Genomic DNA, 20,172 nt, shown 5'->3' on the forward strand with positions numbered 1-20,172 from the left:
CTGCTGTATGTTAGGCAGTGACCTGGAGCTGCCCTGAACATGTACTATTTCACTGAGTCTCATCTTGATGACAATTTTCCAGGTTAAATGGAGTAGGCCAATTTTACAGACAAAGCTAAGAGACTGAGTAATGAGTTCATGGCCCTTCACACAGGAACACCCTCAACTTTAAACTGGAGTAAGGTCAGAGGCACAGAGAAGGACACAGGTGGCAGAAGGAAGACGTCAGATAGAATGGAAGATGAGAGTCACAGTCATACAAATGCTCCTGATTTCAGGGGCAGTACTAATAAACGTAAACTGTCCTTAAAACCAGGGAGCTTGCAGTGGAAGTGAAAATGGCAACTTATTTCTTCCTCTCTTTTTTCATGGGAGTGAGGAGGCAGTGAAGACAAAAACATACTCACTGATGTTTTCCTGGGGCAAGAATTTCATTTATCATTAGTTTATTATTGTTTTAAAAATCAAACAAGAAAAATGTCTCTTCTCTCACTCTAGCTTTCTGCATATATCACACACACACACACACACACACACACACGCACACAAAATGACCCAGCATAGTCTTAATTCCCAAGGTATTTTCTAGGCTAAATTACCATTCTAAAGAAGAAATACAATGTTATTTGAACAATTCCCACTTCTATCTGGCCAACCGTCCTTTCAAAATCACACATACATACACACTCACACACGATGCCCTAGCTCATTTAAAATTTCTTTTGTTTTCATGCACCGTAAATTGTTGGTGCAGATTTTAGGCAGATTCACTAACTACTTTTAGAATGTCAGTAAGAACATACCACGGGAAAATTGAATTATATAATTTAATCACTTGGACTAATTATTTTCTTTGCTGGTCCTCTAAAGAAGTGATGGATGGAAACTCACAAATATCACATTTATTTTTCTTAGCAGGAGGGAAGCACTGTGCTGTGATTAAAATGGCATCCTGTTGCTTCTTACAGAATATATAATGGGTTTGAGCTGCAAGAACAAAAAATCGTCTACACCCATTAACTGTGGTAAAAATTCCCTTTTAATTGGGTAGGCAATTTCCACAGAAATGTGTACAGTACATTGCTACATATAAGCCAAATTGGTGTAGCTTTACTGCTGATATTGAAGGTGCTTCACCTATAGCACTCCTTTAGCCTCCAAATACAGAAAAACCAATGGGTTTAACTCTAGAGCCTCTGCTAATTGCACACACATTTCCCAAATATTAGCCTGTTAGAAATTCTGTGGAGTCCTATATATAGTATGTACCTGTTTAACTCTGTTTAATCAAGCATTATTCAAATTGGGGTAACCATAGAGGGTTGTTCGTTTCTTCGTTTTTGTTTAGGAGTACCTGATAATAAAAACAATTTAAGTGAACAAGAATTTTTAGCTTTCATTTCTTTTTTGGATTAAGAAAAGAGAGACTCTATTAGCTTATATAGTTGGAAAGTCCAAGAGTAAATCTCACTTCAGGTATGGCTGGGTTCAGGGCGTAAGCAGTGTATTTTATTTATTTGTTTACTTTTTTGATTAGAGTTATTGGGTTACAATTTATGTAGGGCAAAATCTAACCCCTGTAGTATACAATTGAGTTTTCACAAGCACATACAGTCATGTAACCACCACCATAATCAAGATGTAGAATATTTCCCTTACCTGCCTAAATTCCTCTTGTCACTTTCTAGCCAGCTTCTACTACTACCCTCGGCTCCTGACAACCACTAAAACTCTTTTCGGTACCTGTAGCATTTTTTTTTTAATTATTTCAGAATATTACGGGGGTACAAATGTTTTGGTTACATAAATTGCCTTTGCACCACCAGAGTCACAGCTACAAATGTGTCCATCCCCCAAACAGCACACACCGCACCCGTTACATGTGAATTTACCCACCCCCCTCTACCCCTCTCCCACCTGCCCGACATCCCATGCAAGTTACTTCTATGTGTGCATATGTGTTGACTGATTAATGGCGGACTAGCCTTCATTTTTACTAGGTGTCTCTTGGTTGTATAGTTGCTGTATCTTTAATTTTGCCCATTTTATTCATACTGAATTTTTACCCGTAATGTGTTTCACAAGGAATAACTACCAAAATATTGCTACTGCAGTTTAGAACATTTTTTCATGTCTTAATTTTAGCACAGTTAAAACTTTATTCATAGTAATAGCTTTTCTGAACAATAAGAATATAAATTAAGAAAGAAGGCTTAGAGTATAAGGATTGTGTACAGAAATTTTTTTTTTTTTTTTTTTTTTTTTTTTTTTTTGGTGGCAAAAATGTCGCCCTTGCCCAACCTCACATGGTAGAAGAGGCCAGCTAGTTCTCTGAGGTCTTTTCAATAAGGGTACTAATGCTAACTCAAAGGGCTCTGCCCTCATGATCCAATCACTTCCCAAAGGTCCTACAACTCCTAAGTTCACCTTTGGGGTTAGAACTTCAATATGTGAACTTTAGGAGACACAAACCATAGCAAATGTAACATGACTTTTTAAAATTTTCATATACTGAAAATCAACATTCAAGATGAAAGTCCAAATCCAATTCTCAGAGAGAAAAATATGCATTTTCTTATGTATTTCTTAAATGCTTAATCCATATCAACTAAGTATTGAAGACACCGGGGACATGAAAATGACTAAGATAAAACCCTTCCCTCGAGAAGTTAATCTGCATTATATGTGATTACAAATCATTGTATGGATTTCTATGGAAACTGTCTTCTACAGGTGGTAAATGTTAACAGTGGAATTAACAAGGAATTACAGGCAGAGATGGGGTTACTGCATGCAGCGTCAGATCTAATGCTCAAGACAGGGTGCATACATGGCACAGTGTCAGATTAAGAGGGTGACAATGCATGACAAAATATACCTCACTGCACACACATATGGCCATGAAAATTCAATATTAAAAAGAAAAATATCTCAATTAAAAAATGAGAAAAGGATCTGAAAAGACCTTTCTCCAATAAAGATATACAAATGGGTAATAAGCCCATAAAAAGATGCTCACTATCACTAAACATCAGGGAAATACAAATGAAAACCACAATAGGATACCAACTCACACCCAATAAGATGGCTAGACTCAAAAAGTTAGCTAAAAACAAGTGTTGGCAAGGATACAGAGAAATAGAAACACTCAGGTACTGCTGGTGGGAATATAAAACAGTGTAAAAACAATCTGGTAGTCCCTTGAATTATTAAACATTGAGTTACCATACAACCTAGACATTTCACTCCTCTGGTGATTCCCTGCTTAAATATAACAAATTTCTATAAAAATAAGTCTACATCATATTAGGTAATTTTATTGAAATGAGTATACCTAGATATACTGAATAATAAATCAGAAAAAAAAATCCTTAGAAAGCACGTAAAGCAATGTCATGTTTTGCTCACTAGTCCTTGAAAATTGGCAAGCATAACTGATACTAAGTCTTGCTGACCTTGTTTAAAACCCTCCTATCTAATGTAGTTTGAGTCTCATCACAGAGTGAAATTCCTTCTGGAGTCATGTGCAGTCCTGGTACTTCAGGGCAACTTTGGCATGTAATGCCCTTTGGAGAAACTTTCTACTACCATCAGCACCTCTCCTCCTTCTGAGCCACCGATTGTCAATCTACCTTACTTGATTGCTAGGGATAATTAAAATCATATCCTTAGATTGCCTTTTTAGCGCTCTGAATTAGTACAGCTTTTGCCTTTCCCTCCGGGGCTTCTACTTCCTCCCTCATCTGTCGGAGAAAGATAATAATAGATTCATAACCATTTCAAGGATCAATGTAAAACACTGTCTAAAGTGTTTTCTTTAGTGGAGGGGGAAAGAGAGCAGACAGAGCACCCAGCATGTAGTAGACCCCCAAATAAATATTTGTGTGATGAATAAAAAAATCCTAACAGCAATTCAACTTGTATTTCCATTACTATCTCTGATTGTCAATTTAAATATCAAATCATTTTATTACTAATAGCCTGAATGTACAATTTCCCTTCTTCTAAGACATATATATATATATATATATTCTACAGAATCTTTCAAACATTATTTTGGACAGAACTTTTGTATACTTTTTTGACAACCATGGTCTCAGTTGAGGAAAATAACTAAGAAATCTACATAGTAATGGGGAAAAGCAACATAGAAGATTTTTATTTTTTTTATTTAATTCTGCCTTATACTATATACTAATATACTGCATTTGGGATCATGTCCTTATACATACATGCACGTGTGCATGCGCACACACAATCTCTTAACTTGGTTCAATATGACCCATTTGGTAATTACTCTGTGAAGGATAATCAATATAAACTTACCTAAGGCACTTATTTTATGACTCTGATCATTAAACGTGTATGACTGAGGGGGTCCCCGCTAATGAGGGCAATTATAGATATATGTAAAATTTAAGGACTGCTACTTAGGCAGAGGCAGTGATGTTGTAAATTGAAGAGAACTCCATTCAAACCAAAAGTTATACATTGCAATAAAAGATAAATATTATTTTAATTAATATATTTTATTATAACTACTTCACATTTATGGCAAAGAATCTAAACCTAAAACCCAACATGGGTGATCCTCCAGCAAGCTAAAACAGGAAGAGACTGAACACCCAATGCCGAGGTGGACGTGCCACTTACTCCCCAAATATATGGAGGGGATAATTCTCTACTGGGCCAATTGTACATGCTCAGAAAATAACAAATAATACCACATATGCTTCAGTAAAAAATTACAAAACTAAAGCATACGCAAAAAGAGAAAAACATAAAAAGCCATGTCAATTTTGAATTATCATGTTTCCTTTCATTACCAGATACATCTGAGAGTTGATGGTGTGTGAAGATATATGTGCTTGTGCGTAGTAAATTGAATTCAGAGAGCGTATCTAAGATTTGATTAGAAAAGAAAAATATAATTGCTTCAGTTAATGATATATTTACTATTAAAATGTAGATAAATCTTTTATAAATATAGGATCTGAACTGTAAATCATATTTTATACTTAGTAATAATTAAATGAAGAGATGATGATAATGAAAAAAGATCAAGAGACATCAAATTATAAGAATCTTAGAATTACATAAAACTCATTGTGTAAACAGAAAAATGATTTTTGATGCATTGCTATTGTTGCTTGTGCTGCTAATATGTAAGAAATGTTAATACTATATTTCTCCATTGTTGTTCATTTCTTTATAAAACTGACCAAATAATCTTTTTAATAGTATATAATGCAGCAAACAATTACTTTTTCTGAGTTACACGTTAGTCTACTTGGGCCACCGTAACAAAGTATTACAGATTGGGTGGCTTAAACAACAGAAATGTATTTTTTTATAGTTCTGAAGATTGGGAAGTCCAAAACTAGGTGCCAGTAGACTTGGCCTCTATAAGGCCTCTCTCCTTGGCTTGCAGATGGCACCTTCTGTGTGAGCCCTCACATGGCCTCTCCAGTGCGTGCAAGGGTGGAGAGTGAGTGTTCTGGTGTCTCTTGCTTTTCTTATAGAGACATCATTCCTGCTGGATAGGGCTCCCCCCATTATGACATCATTTAACCTGAATTATCCTTAAAAACCTTTCTTCAAATACAGGCACATTGGGGATTAAGGCTTCAATATATGAATTTTGAGGGTACACAATTCAGCCCATGGCAGTGATCTATGAAAAAAACATGAGTCTCAATGGAAAGTTTATAAAATATTTTGATAGAAAGTTAGGTAACTTATGTTTTATGCACATTCAATTATATTTCTTATGTTTGAACTCGGATGAGCCAGAGAACAAACCAAGAGTTTGAATGATTAAGAAGGCAAAGACATGGCTTCTGCTTTTAAGTTTCTCCCTATTTAGGTGGGAAGAAAACATGAACAGCAGGGTGTGGAAGCACAAAACAAAGTAAAAAAATATATAAAATGCTTCACAAATGGATATCATCCTTCTCCCACAGAAGGATGTCTATATTTCTAGAGCTTACTGCCAAAGAAATTTCTATGTATCATTAGGACTTCATTATATTGATCCCTCCAACATTTATGAGAACTATGTAGGGACCAATTATTGCTATCTCTTATACATTTTATAGATGATGAAAATTGGGTGTGCAGAGAGTACATGGGAATATTTTAACATTTGTAGCATTTTGGGATTTGTTTGTTTGAATTCTCATGAGGGCTAGAAGAACATCTTACATTTCTTTATTTCCCAGAGCACCTAAAACTATGCCTTGCCAGTTTGCGATTCTCTTCTGATACCCTAACAGTCACCAAATCCTATAAGAAAGTAATTATCATTCTTTTACAGATGAAGGAACTGAGGATTAGAGGTTTACATAGCTGACTAAAGTTAAACAGGAACAAGCTATAATCAAAATTTTTTCCATATCTTTGCCTTGTCCTTAAAAAATCTAACCACCTTAGCAAAATACCAACAATCTGTATGGATTTGCCAGTCCAGCATCAGACTCCTTTGTACTGAAAATCTTCAGTCGCATCAACTTTTTTCCTTCCCCATTGCTTATCTCCAATCCTTTGCACACTTACTTCCCTCTGCCAGAAAGCTCTCCCCTGGCCGCTCACTGCCCCCACTCCTATTCTCCCATCTTTATTGAAGTCTTTATTTAGGGACCTTCACCTCCTCCTTTCCCAACAGTTCTTTGGCTTTTTTTTTAAGAAATTTTCTGCCTCTCGTCTGTTTCCCTAACTAGTCTTGAAGTCTGGATCTGTGTTCTGGGTCTGTGCCCAAAGACTACTTGGGAAAATGATTAATACACAAAAGGTACTCAACAGTTGGTTGCTAGTTTACTACTAACACTGTGGTTCAGTTGTACATCTGGGACTAGAAGCTGTATTTCGTTAGTTAACTACATATCCAGCCATATTTTTAATTTTTCAAAGTATTCTCAGCAGAAAGCGAGCTATTAATGTAGACTTTTCTATCCCATTATGTTACAAAATGATAGTTTTTAAAAAGGGATGTTTAACTTCCCCCATATATCTTAATCTATTCTCTTCTTATTTGCAGAATCAGAATACTGTTTCATGGTTGATATAATCATACTCATTTGAAAGAAAATGAAAATGGGTTTTGAAGAGAAAATTTCCCAGAAATAGAAAATATGTGTATATTGTATATTTCTGTATATACCACATATATATGCATATGCACATATACAAACATACATGTATATATTAATATCATACACATTAAAATATACTTGAATATTTTGAATTCACTGCCACCAGGCTTAAAGAATATATCTATGTAAGGTAGACATGCTCATGTCTGTACAGAGAACCCTACCTTAACTCATTCCTAGAGGGTGATTCGTGGGTCCTCATCCCTTAGGGAGAAGACTCAGGGAGGGCCAACACTTGCCTCAAAGAGCACCTTCTCTTCAGAGGCGTTTTCATGTGACAAGAAGTCTGACCCTAAGCACCATTTGAAGTGGTACATGCCACTCATAGAGTACAGGACATGAAGAACTCTTAGATTTGGTTTTAAATTTTCAATTTGGTGCATAAGGCTGACCTAGAAGACTTATATGTACCCTATAAAACTAGTTAGTGCCAACCCTAGCCAACATTTCTCTGGAATTTTGATAGGAGAAATAATTGAAAATATCTACATACAAAGATAATCCTTTAAATAATAGATTGTTTAAGATGTTGCAGACTGCTCTGAAGAGGAACCCAGAATCCTTTCCGGAAAGTTCAAAAATATTGTTTTTGTCTCACCAAGGTTAATGGATTCTACTGAAGAGCCCTTTCTCAGTGAACTTTCCACCCATCTCTGTCTGTGTACAAGGATTACATAGGGCTTGTCCAAAGTTGGGTACTTAATCGGTTAAATATCAAATATCTTTTTTAAGTAATCATTTCTGCATTGATTCAGACATTGGATCAACCTAGGCCTAAGGCAGAGGCAAATCTCCCAAATGTGTATTGAGGGTTGTCTCACCATGGGTGTAGAGCTGTGTGTAAGTTGGGTGAATAGAGGAAAGGATTGGCTATATGTTCCCAATTAAAATCAGATTATGATCCCTGATACAGAAGACTGGACATTTTGAAAATAAAAAGGAAAAAAATACCATTCTTGAGTTCTTTTTTTAAAAACTAACTTCTAAAAATATTAGTAATACAGGTAGTCACAGCACTAGCCATTAAAATGAAATAAAAGCTGGCAACAACCTTCAGAAAGCCTCCCTCTGCATTTCCTCCTACACACATTGCTTTGGTCCCTGTCATCCATAAGTGTGGCAACAACCAACTCTTCATATCTTTCCAGATTACATGAGTCCATGCAATATGTAAAAAGCAGCTTATTCATAAGGTATTAGGGCAATCAATTTTATGAATTTGTAACAATAGGACAAGCCCACGGAAGTTAGGTTTCAACCCTTTTTGTAGTCTTCCCAAAGCCTCCTGCAGGACTTGTAGCCAAAAGATACCCATTGTTACTTAATTGATACATATTCTATTAAGTCAGAGACAGTACCATAAATGATTGTTATTAAGAAAATATCTGAAAACTTATTTATATTTTATTCATTGCAAACAAGGTTGTCTTTAATCTTGTCTAATGTAAACTTCCTTAATGGTGTAACCATTATGGAATTTTCAATTTTTATTTTATGAGAAGGCAATTCAAACACCAGGCTTCAAATTCTATTTAATGTATATTCACTCTGAAATTGCTGAGGAGGGCAACATTTCTTTATATCTTGCTGTATATAAAATGATATCCTACTTCAAAAGGCTGTTCATTCATTAAGATTCACATTCATACCCAGTTTAAGTACAAGAAAAGATTGCAAATTGGAAGGCAAAACAAGAGTCTGCAAAAATGCATGATTAAAATTTTATAAGCACAAACTTGGATTTCTTCTGGGATTTTATCTTATGAAGAATACAAATATGTTTCAATTCTTAAAAATTATTAGAAATAAATTTGAATAACATTCATAATGAAGTTCTTTTCTCCTTATCTTCCTCTTTAGAAAAGGTAATAAATTCTACTTTTCCTATAACACCTCAGTCCTGCAGGATGATCCTAACTTTATATCATAATAACCAAAGACTAAAGCAAAGATTTTATTATATAAATATTCATTTTTAGAGCCCATATAAAATAGTTAAAACAGTATACCATCTCATGAATGAAATTAAGTCTTCTACAATAGTTATAAATCATACAAAATCAGTGAGAAACCTTTAAAAAAATATATATATATATCCAGTAACCAAATAATTCCTTCAAAATAAAAATGAAGGAAAAAACACTAGGACCATCAAAACTCAAGACATAAACATAGCTCTATTTTTTTTAGAAAATTAATAATGCTTCTAATTTACTCATAAAACATGTAATCTATATCCGGAGTTTTGGAAATAGCATGGTTCATTTAAAATAAAAATTTAAGTTTAATGTCAACAAAGCCAAAAACCATAAAGAAAAAGATTTGGTGCCATATACAAAATGAAAAACAATGCACAGCATACACAACATAGTATTATTCTTTCTATGTAAAGAGTTCCTTCAAATCAACACAATAAAGATAAATGTTTCAATAAGGGTATAAAGGTTCAAAGAAGATTAATAGAAAACTTATAAAACAAAAAATGCATTATCCAGAAAAACTATAAGAAGAAATCTTAATTTAAAAGGAATGTAAATTCTTACAAGAAGACTGCATTTTATGAAATTGTTAGATGTGCAAATACTGTAGGGGGAAATGCACCGTTTTGGAAGAAAGGCAAATTCTTGCACTGTTGGATAATAAAGCATAGATCTGGGACTCTTGAGTAAGACTGTCTGGATTTGAGTGTCGATCCTCCCTTGGGATAGTTATTTATCTTTCTGTGCCAAAATGTCCTCATTTGTGAAATGGGGTTGATAATACCTAAGGTCGGGGTAGGGATGGTGAATGCTTCTCTAATACTGTTTTCTTCCCTGGAGAGGGGGCTCCTCTAAAAGCAGACTGACCTCACCACCCCCTCCTCAATATACACCATTTCTTGGGTTGGGGGAGGCTAGATCAGGATAAATGATACAAATGACTTAGTCAGATTGGAAGCTGAAGGAGCTCTCTTCACCTACTGTTCTCTCTTGGGAACACATCTAACCAAAGAGAGCAAGTCCTCTCCATTGCCATCAGCCACCATCCGGTGGGACAAGACCTGCACCCAAGGGACGTCCTGCTAAGATCCATCCTGCCAGGGGCCAAATGGGCATGTCTCTCTCTTGCAGATACAAACCACAAGCTCAATGGCAGCTTTTTTAAAAAAAGAAAAAGAAAGGTGATATTTGAGTCACCCTATGCTTTACTCTTTTTCTTATTTCTCAATTGGTATAGAACTAGAACAAGCGAGAGTATTGCTATGTAATGGGCTCCACCCACACACCTCTCAGAGAAGATATTGTAAAGAAGGAATGTCTCACATACGTATGTCCATACATATGTATCTTGGTTAATTTACTTTATCCTCAGAAATCAGTATTTACATATATTTGGTTCAGATATCAATAAAACATCAGTGTCAAAATGCTGTGATATAAAATTTGACTTCATACATTTGCAAGTGAAAGTTCACCAATGATCAGTATAAATTCTAACTTATTCTATAACCACATTTGCCTTTTTATTATTACTACACATTTCAAGATAATTTCTGACAGCCATTTTGTGTTACTGTACTTTGACATTACAAATGTAAAAGTTCTCTATTTTCTTTGTTTTACCAAAATATAAAGTATGATTAAACTATTGCCATTTAAAAGGCAGCTGATATTTTAGTTAGAATACTACTACCTCTAAGTCCAAAGAATTTAAGTCTTTTGCCCATTCTTATTTTGATATCTATGGTTTGATTAAAGAACAAACCTGTCCACAAATGAAAGTGTTTTTTGGATAAACTGTAAAGACAAAAAACAAAATGGCTATCATAGTAATATTATGATATAATTAGCAGATATAACAGCATATAATATCTTTTCATTTCTACTTAATAACTTTGAAATAGCCTATGATTTTTCCTGAATTCTTTAAAATGCAAAAATATTTACTCCAGAGGAAGAAAATTATAAAATTGATAACCAATTTTTGTTGTGACAGGAAAAAACCAATTGAAATCCAGATGTTAAGGCACTTTCTCTGAACTACACGATTCAAATGAAACTGGTTAAAAGAAATCTAAAGTAAATAATATATATTTGAGTACTTACCATATATAATAATTAATTTACAATGATATGTGGGTTACCCTGCCTTTCAGAATAAGATGAACCATTCATGCATGCCCTTTAAGTTTCTTTAAATCATATTCTTGATATGCAAGTTTTCCTTACATGTATTTGATTTTAATAGTTCACTTTCAACATAATGCATACAGTATTTCTATATTAATAAAACCATCTTCCAATATACCGAATTTAAATGTCAGGACCCTGTTATCTCAAATAGCATCTGCCTTTTCCTCTAAAGAGCATATTTTTTGTACAATTCCATCATTTTTTCCTCATTTATTTTTCCCAGATATTTTGCAACCTCCCATTTGTTATTCAACATACCTGTTCATTAACAATTTTTGCTACTTTTCAATTGTATTACTAAAATAATTAAAGAGTAATACATCTGGATTTTAATCAATGTGTAAGTGTTCAAACATTGCAATTACCCCCTACACAATTAATCAAAGCAGAGCAAGACCATGTGTGAAGTATTGGGATTTCACATTAATTTCACATTAATAAACACAGGAAGCAATTTAGTGATGAGCATTTAAAATGTCATGGTGATATATTTTGAAGGATACAATGTCAACTCATCTCTAGCCATTAACTTACCCAAGACTGTGAGCTCTGCAGAGGCACTAACATTCTCATTTTTATACGTGACAACACAGGTGTAAGTTCCACTGTCATCGTCTGTCACATTGGAGATAAGCAAGTTGCTTCCACCCAATAAAGAATACTTTTTAGACCTGTAAGACATGGGGCATATGTAATTACAGAGTATATTAAATGGCACATATATTAGGCAAGGTACTCAGAACTTTAAACGAACTCCACAAAAGCCCAAATTATGAAATTAGAAAGAAACTCTATATTATACGGGCTTGGTAACATATTACTTACTGATCAAAAATTCATTCAAGGTAAACTACTGCAATTGGAAGGTTATGTGAAGTAATCAAAGAAACGAAGTAGATCAAAATTGGAACTAACTCTAGTGCTAAAAAGTAACTTATAGATAATCTAGTCCAATACTCTCATTTTGGACTTGAGAACCTCAATGAAGTGGTTCCCCAGGGTGGAAGTCAATGTCCTGTGTCCTCACTTCCAATTTAGTGATCTTTGTACAAAGGTATATTTTATACTGCACCAAGAGTGCTTGGCTATACCCAGAGAACACATCGTGACCTGCTGAAGCTATACCTCGATTTCTTGTATGTTTTAATATTCTCAAAAATATTGTGATACCATACTATGTATTGCTATTATCTAAATAAACATTTAAGGTAAATGAAATTTAAAGATTAATTTATGACCTGTGTACTTATCTATCATAAAAAAATAAATGTGTTAAAAAGGAGTGCACCAGTCGTGGAAATTAATGAAATTAATTTCTTAAGATCCATTTAATCAAAAAGTATTCCATTCTATTAAGAACTTACTTTCTAACTGTACCTTATTATTAATGTTCCTGCAATTCAAAGCCAGCCAAGTTCTCCTGTCTTGCCTTAAATATTTGTTATAGCTCGGATGGAGAGATAATTGGAGCTAAAAAAAAAAAAAATGCTCACACCGCATAATGACATGCTACATATTTGAACTTAAAAAATTTCAGTTTCTTTTTTTTTTTTTTACCTCCAGCTTCACTGAGGTATAATTGGCAAATACAAATTATATATATATTTACAATGTATAATGTGATGTTTTGGTATCTGTATTCATTGAGAAATAATTACCACAATCATCCTAATTACCATATCCATCACCTCACATATTTATCTTTTCTCGGTGTGTGGTAAGAATATTTAAAATTGATCCTCTCCTTAAACCATTGCCTTAGGATGAGATTGTCTAAAATATTTTTACTGAAGATGGTCAGGACCATCTCAACAGCAACCCTGGCTTTCTCAGTTTTTTTTCTGAATTGGTCTCATCGATTTCGACTCTTTCCTCCCTCCCTTCATTTCATAGCCGAATCTCTTTCCTACAGTATATCATGCCAAAGAATGTGGGAAAATATTCAATCATTATTTGACAAGTCTTGTATTTCTAGGTACTTATATCAAATTAGAGAGAGATAAACAGTAGCATATACTTAACAGAAGTCTTAAACGTAGAATACCTGAGTTGGATGACTTCCTCTCCCCGTAACCAGGTAAAGCTCGGCGGAGGATAACCGGAAACACAACACTCCAAGACTGCATCTTTCCCTTCAATGGCTACTACATTGGATGGTCTTTGCAGAAAATACAGCTGCCTCTGTAGCCCTGGATCTATGGGGAAATAAACACAAGATCACATATTTTATGAAAAAAAATTGCAAAGATAAATGATATAGCTCGAACCATTTTTTTTTCTTCGCATGACACAAGATGACAGAAAGAAAGAAAAATAGAAAGATGCCAATGAAACTTACGAATAAACTCCTAAAAGAGGTTTTCCATCCCCAGTTTCTAGGATTATGGTATTAGAATATTCTTAGCTGTTGATGACATCATGGTATAAAGCAAAGAGCATAAACTTGAGAGTACAAGTCACTCATGGGCTACAGGCTTTGTTTACTTAACAGCATTGGAGAACAAGACAGTATTACCAGTAACTTTTCTAAATAAATGTTATCATCCAAAACTTTTTGATATGTTCTGTTTGCCCACCACTCACATCTATTCTACTGTATTCTGCTTTGTTTATTGCATCTGTGGCTTCGGAAATAAGATAAACAAACATACTAGAATTGTGTTCAATAGCATGTAGGTACTGAGGATTAGAATATTCAGGTACTGAGAGAATATCTGCTGTCTTTGAAAAGGAAGTTACGTTTGTATAGCTAAAGTTTATTTGTTTTATAACAAGTCTGGCTGTGGGCTAAGCTTTTTGCTTATTTTTAATTTTTTAACAATATTCTAAAGAGTGAATTTGCTCTTAGACCTGAGACCTGGGTGAATGCAGTGCTCTGTATCCTACTTTATCTGATGCATTTACTAGTCTATATATCCAGCTTATTCATTTTTACTAGCAGGAAATGGAAACAATGTCTATACAACCTATGAAGCCTTATTGATTCAACTGTAGAACTCATTTGATCCAAAGTTGCTAGAAGTGTATCAGGTGGAATACGCAAAAAAATTTACAATTCATAGTGTCCTAAACACAGCACAAGGTTCACTTTTCAGGAAAGCCCCCTGAGAGTAAAGAGCTTCTCTTCCTCTTGTTATATAAATTCCACTCATAATGCCTGGGTCACTCCAGCACCAGTCTTATGGTTAGGTAAACCTGGAAATTTCCACACCCTTGGAAATATCCTCTGATCTGACCTGTTGACTAAAATTCTATCACTCAAAGTTGTTTAAGATAAGATACTGTGTTTTCAGATCCCTGTTGAAATCCACATTCCTTTAGATAGGTTTAATTAGGGCTGTTTTCAACCTAATTCATGAAATGGAATAAGCCTGTAATTTGTCACTTTGCAAATTCAGAGCAAAATCCTGATGCAAAGAAAAGGAGGCAATGTAATCTAAAAAACTAGGCTTGGGATGAATGGAGAATTGCTGAGATTAGATCCAACTGGGTCATAATATGGGCAGCTGGTGATCAAGAGAGGAAGTGAGGTGGGGTGGGGGGGGGATTTGGAACACATTATAGCACTGTCTTTAATCTTTCTTGGTCTGACTCAACTACACACCGATGTATCATAGGGTAATAAAAGGACACCGATTCTCAAGCTAATAGTTGGGCTAGTAATTGTTATTTTAAGTATTCTTTGTGTGGAGAAAGAGATTCACGTTTTCTCAGTCTTCCCACATCTGTCTGGTTGTTCCAGCAACAAAAATAAATACTCTTCACAATGAAAATATTGAAAGCATTTTCCAAATGTGTAATCCTTATTATACCAATATTGTAGAGAAATGTCTCAAAACTTGAAGATTGCTGTTGGTATGTTTCCTTTATTCTTCTTGAAAGTGACTTTTTAAATCCAACAAAAATGGTTTGAAAGATAATGCTGTTTAAAAATAAATTTCCTGAAATGGACAAGTTCCCGACATGTGCATTTACAAATAGCTCTCTTTATGATAAGGGCCCACCCATTCAATGCTTCACTTTGACCACCTGCCCCTCAGCAGACATGTATCCAATACATACACTACGCAATTCTATTCCACATACTACCAGTGAAAAACGTTCAGTGAGATCTACTTAATTTCATCTTCCAACTGAAAGAACATTTACCTGGGACCTATATATAAGTGCTATTTATTTGCACAAGGAAGAGATGACATTTCAACACAAACTATTATACTTTCTTTTATCAGAAAATCAAATTATGTAATACAAAGTGGTTATTTTTTAAAACATTTTTTAATGTTCATTCACCAAAAAAAAAAAAAAAAAAAAAAAAAGGAAAAGAAAAGAAAAGATAGTTCAGAGAGTTCCCATATATCAAGTCTCTACCTCCTGCCATGGAGTTTCCCCTGTTCTAAACATCTTACATTAATGTGGTGTATTTGTAACAATTAATAAACTAATATTGATAATTATTAACTAAAGGCCACAGTTTACATGAAGGTTAACTGCTTTTTTATAACTCTATAGGTTTTGACAAGTTAATGTTATGTATCCGCATTACAGTACAATATAGAATAATTTCACCACCTTAAAATGCCCTGAGCTTTACCTATTCGTTTCTCTCACATTACCCCTACCTCAAACTCCATTGATATTTTACTATTTCTGTAGCTGTGCCTTCTCCAGAATGTCGTATCACTGAAATCATACAGTATTGTAGCCTTTTCAGACTGGCTTTTTTCACTCAGTAATATACATTTAAGATTCCTCTATGTGTTTTTGTGGCTTGATTGCTCATTTATTTTTATTGCTGGATAATAATCCATTATCTAAATGTACCACAGTTTATTTATCTATTCACGTATTGAACACCACCTTGGTGGCTTCCAGTTTTAGGTGATTATGAACAAATCTGCTATAAACATCCAAATGTAGATTTCCATCTAAATATAAATTTTCTAACTTATTTGAGTAAATACTTTAGAGTGCAATTGCTAGATCGTATGGTAAAATTATGTTTAGTTTTGTAAGAAACTGCCAAATTGTCTTCCAAAGGGCTGTACAATTTTTCATCTCCACCAGCGATGAATAAGTTTGTTACTCCACATCCTTGCCAGCATTTGCTGTTGCCATTTTTTAGATTTTAGCTACTCTAATAGGTAAAAGTGTGTATTTGTTTTAAACTTGCAATTCCCTAATGACATGTGATGTGCACATTTTATATGCTTACTTTCCATCTGCACGTCTTCTTTGATGAGGTGTCTGTTAAGATCTTTTTTCTGTTTTTATTGGTTTGGTTTCTTATCATTGAGTTGCAAGAGATTATAGTATATTTTAGGTTCAAGTCCTTGATCAGATTTGTGTTTTGCAAATGTTTTTTCAGCCTTTGGTTTGTTTTTTCACTCTCTTAACATTGTCTTTTACGGAATACAATATTTTAACTTTAGTAAAGTTCAATTTATCAGTTTCTCCTTTCATGGATAATTTTTTTTTTTAGGTATTATGTCTAAAGATGCACTGCCAAACCCAGGATTACCTAGGTTTTTCCTATGTTATACTCCTAGAATTTTATAATTTTGTGTTTTACAATTAGGTTATTTATTTGTGAACCGACCTTTGTCAAAGGTGTAAGATTTGTAACTAGATAGAATTATAGGTGGTTTTTATTTTCATCTTTGGATTTTCCTGTGTTTTCTAAAGGTTTTTAAACAACATACAGTATTTTTAGAGTGAAAAGATATTCTCAACTCTAGTATCGCAAAGTGTATAGTGTTGCAAATTGTACAATTGTACAAGGAACAAAAAATTATATAAGTTATAATTTAGAACTTTAAATTTGCCACATATTTAAAAGCAAATGAAAAATTTTCCTTTAAGCTCTATAATAGTATATATAGATGACAAAAGTTCTGGGTGGTATGAACTTGAGATTCTAGGCTGTCACTCTTGTTGACTAAATTGATTTTATCAGAACAATGATGCAATTAGTAATTACTGATAAGAAAACATTTGTGTTCTCACTCTATGGGCACTGACTATTCAGATCCTAATAGAACATGAAGATATTTTTCCAGAAATTAAATGAGCCTAGTATAATTACAGGAAAGGGCATCAGAATACAATGTTTGTAATGTTCTGTTTCATAAAAGGGGTGATGGGTACACACACAGTCATTTTCCTTTTATTCTTTAAACTGTACATACATTTCATATACTTTTATTCAATATATATGTATAACATATTTTAAAATAAAACTGGGAGGAAAATACAAGTGTGAATCCTTGAAAACATATCTGGCAATAGATTCACAATCAAACCAGCAAAAATTGATTTTCTTTCCTAATGTCAAATTTTGGTATTAAACACTACAAAAACAGTTCTCTTTAATGTGATACTCATGGAAGTGAATGCATAAAAATATGCAGCTACTTTTCTAAATTGATTAAAAGAAGTCAAGATTTGCTTGAACTAAAACCCAGTTTGGTGTTTTCCTATAGGAAAGAAAATGTTGCCCTGGTTATTTGACCTAATCTGCTATCCTGGTGGCAGTACAGCTAATCCTCCCAGAGAGCAAAAGGGTAGTATGTAAATAAAGAAGGAGAAAACAGTCATTATAGTGATATTGACCTCAGACTACACAGATTTCCTTAATGTGTAGAACCACCATATGGCAATGTGTTGCCTCTGCTGTTCTTTCCTTTCTCTTTCTTTCTTAACTGTTTTTAAATGGAAATGTTGGCCTACTTTAGCTTAATCTTCACCTAAGTTGGAGAGGACTGATCTATAATCATTAGGAGAAAGAAAAATAATATAGACAGAGGATCTCCAACTGTTGGGTCTCAGGAACCATTTTTACCCTTACAAATTATTAAGGACACCAAAGAGCTTTTGTTCATGCAGGTTACAGCTATAAATATTTTCCATATTAAAAATCAAAACACATATTTAAAAAATATTTGTTTATTCACATTTTTACCAAAGATAGTTCCGTCAAAAATATATTTATTTTCCAAAATAAAACTATTAGTGAGAATAGTCATTCTTTTAATTTTTGTAAATTTCTCTTTTATAAAAAGGAGAGGTTTTCATGAGTGGTTTATTAATAATTTTAAAAAAACTAGATTGTTATTGTTACTTTCTGCATTCACATTGTTCTGATATGGTTTTTTTTAGTTGAATTACATGAAAACAATCTGACCTCAAACAGATACCTAGTTGGAAAAGGGAGGCATAGTTTGATAGCCTTTTCAGATAATTGTAGATATTATCCTTGAACACTATACCAAAACTCAATAAGCAGTTTCTTGAAAATTAGTTGTAATGTGGAATCTGACAACTTATCGATAAACATCCTGTGCTACATTATATGAATATCTATTGATCTATCTTGTACTTCAGATAGATCTTTTACCCATGGGTGACTTTGTCACATCAATCACTGGTCATTTGGAATGATACACTGCATTAGACAGATCTTTCAAATGTTGACACATTAATAGAGTATCAAAAAGTCTCATTGGTTACTATCACCACCAATCCTATCAGAAAGATCTTTTAAAGCTGGGAAGCTGTCAAGCTTTGGGTTGCAGATACAAACTTTGTAAATTTCTAATTTTAATTTAAGAACTTGAATTTTATCCTTGCCTTGGCAGCAAATATTATTTTCCTTGAAGTGATTGGCTTACTTCATCCATTTTTGAGAAAATTTCTAACAAGTGCCCAAGTCTGAATAACTATAGCTTTGCTCTTGATTATCCTTCCTAGTAAAAATGGTGTTCCATGGTGGGAGTGGGGGGCGGGAGGAAAGTAACTAGTTCAGCTTGAAACTCAAATGACCACAGAAGCGTTTACTGTGCAAAACCTATTGTACTTTCTCTTCACATGCATTTTCTATTTTCACACCTTCAGAATATAAAAAGATATGTACTTAAGGATTGAGTCTTAATAAAACTAATAATTTTCACTATTTCACCAAGAACATTTTAAGTCAACATGGTGGAAAACACAAGCTATATTAGTACTATTATTAAAATAAGTTTGACTTCACAGATCCCCTGAAAACATCCCAAGAAATCCCAAAAGTCTATGGACTATATTTTGAAAACTGATACAGACACAATCTCAACAAATTTGTCATTCTTCTGAAATACTCCAAGGAGCCCATTTCCTTTCAACACAGAAATAGTGTTGTATCTTTCAAGTAGACATTGATAAATTCTATATATTTCTTGTTTCTCCCCATCCCCCTTCTCCCTCCTTTACTTCCTCCTCCTCCTTCTCTTCTTTCCAATTTTGGAGGCAGCACAAAACTATGTTCAAACACTATCTTTCAGCAGTAGTCTATTAAAAGTCAAGGTACATCTTGGATCATACAACCTGATACATTTACCTATAGTTAACATATCCAAAAATAAACAACTATCATAAGGCCCTGTGCCCTACAGAGGCATGGGGAAGGTATACTACTGAAATTGCAGAGAGTATTTCCTTTTCAAAGGCTTTAAAAAAAAAAAAAAAGTTATTAGACATTACAATGATCAAATTAATTGAATCTGTGAGGCCTGCTGGGGGCTAGATTTCACTCTCCTCATTCACAGATGTTCCCAAATGCTTTGGAGGGCCACATAATTTTGTCTTCCCTCATGGTAGATGACTAGGTTGAGTGTATAAATTATCCAACCTGGAATAGTTTTTAAACTGAAAGGAAATGCTTTGAATATTATTTTAGGACCCTGGGTGTGGCTCAGACTATCCTGAGGAGTGTGGACTGCCATCTTTACCCTGTGATGATGACAACCTTCTTGTAATGGGGCCGTTTTCCTAAACTATGATTTAGGAACCTCAGCACCAAACTTGTGAACCTC

At 34.0% G+C, this 20,172-nt stretch overlaps 1 protein-coding gene across 1 annotated transcript in view; it reads right to left on the reverse strand.

The window, feature by feature from the left end:
- The window catches only part of DCC (DCC netrin 1 receptor), a 1,008,052-nt gene that overhangs the window by 510,354 nt on the left and 477,526 nt on the right, over window positions 1-20,172 (reverse strand). The window contains exons 4-5 of the mRNA XM_069467986.1: window positions 13,368-13,518; window positions 11,858-11,994 (exon numbers count right to left, since the gene is read on the reverse strand). Coding sequence (XP_069324087.1) covers window positions 11,858-11,994; window positions 13,368-13,518 — 288 coding nt within the window. The remainder of the gene's footprint in view (window positions 1-11,857; window positions 11,995-13,367; window positions 13,519-20,172) is intronic.

Source organism: Eulemur rufifrons, chromosome 5 (genome assembly GCF_041146395.1).
Source record: "Eulemur rufifrons isolate Redbay chromosome 5, OSU_ERuf_1, whole genome shotgun sequence".
In the NCBI taxonomy this organism is placed as follows: Eukaryota; Metazoa; Chordata; class Mammalia; order Primates; family Lemuridae; genus Eulemur; species Eulemur rufifrons.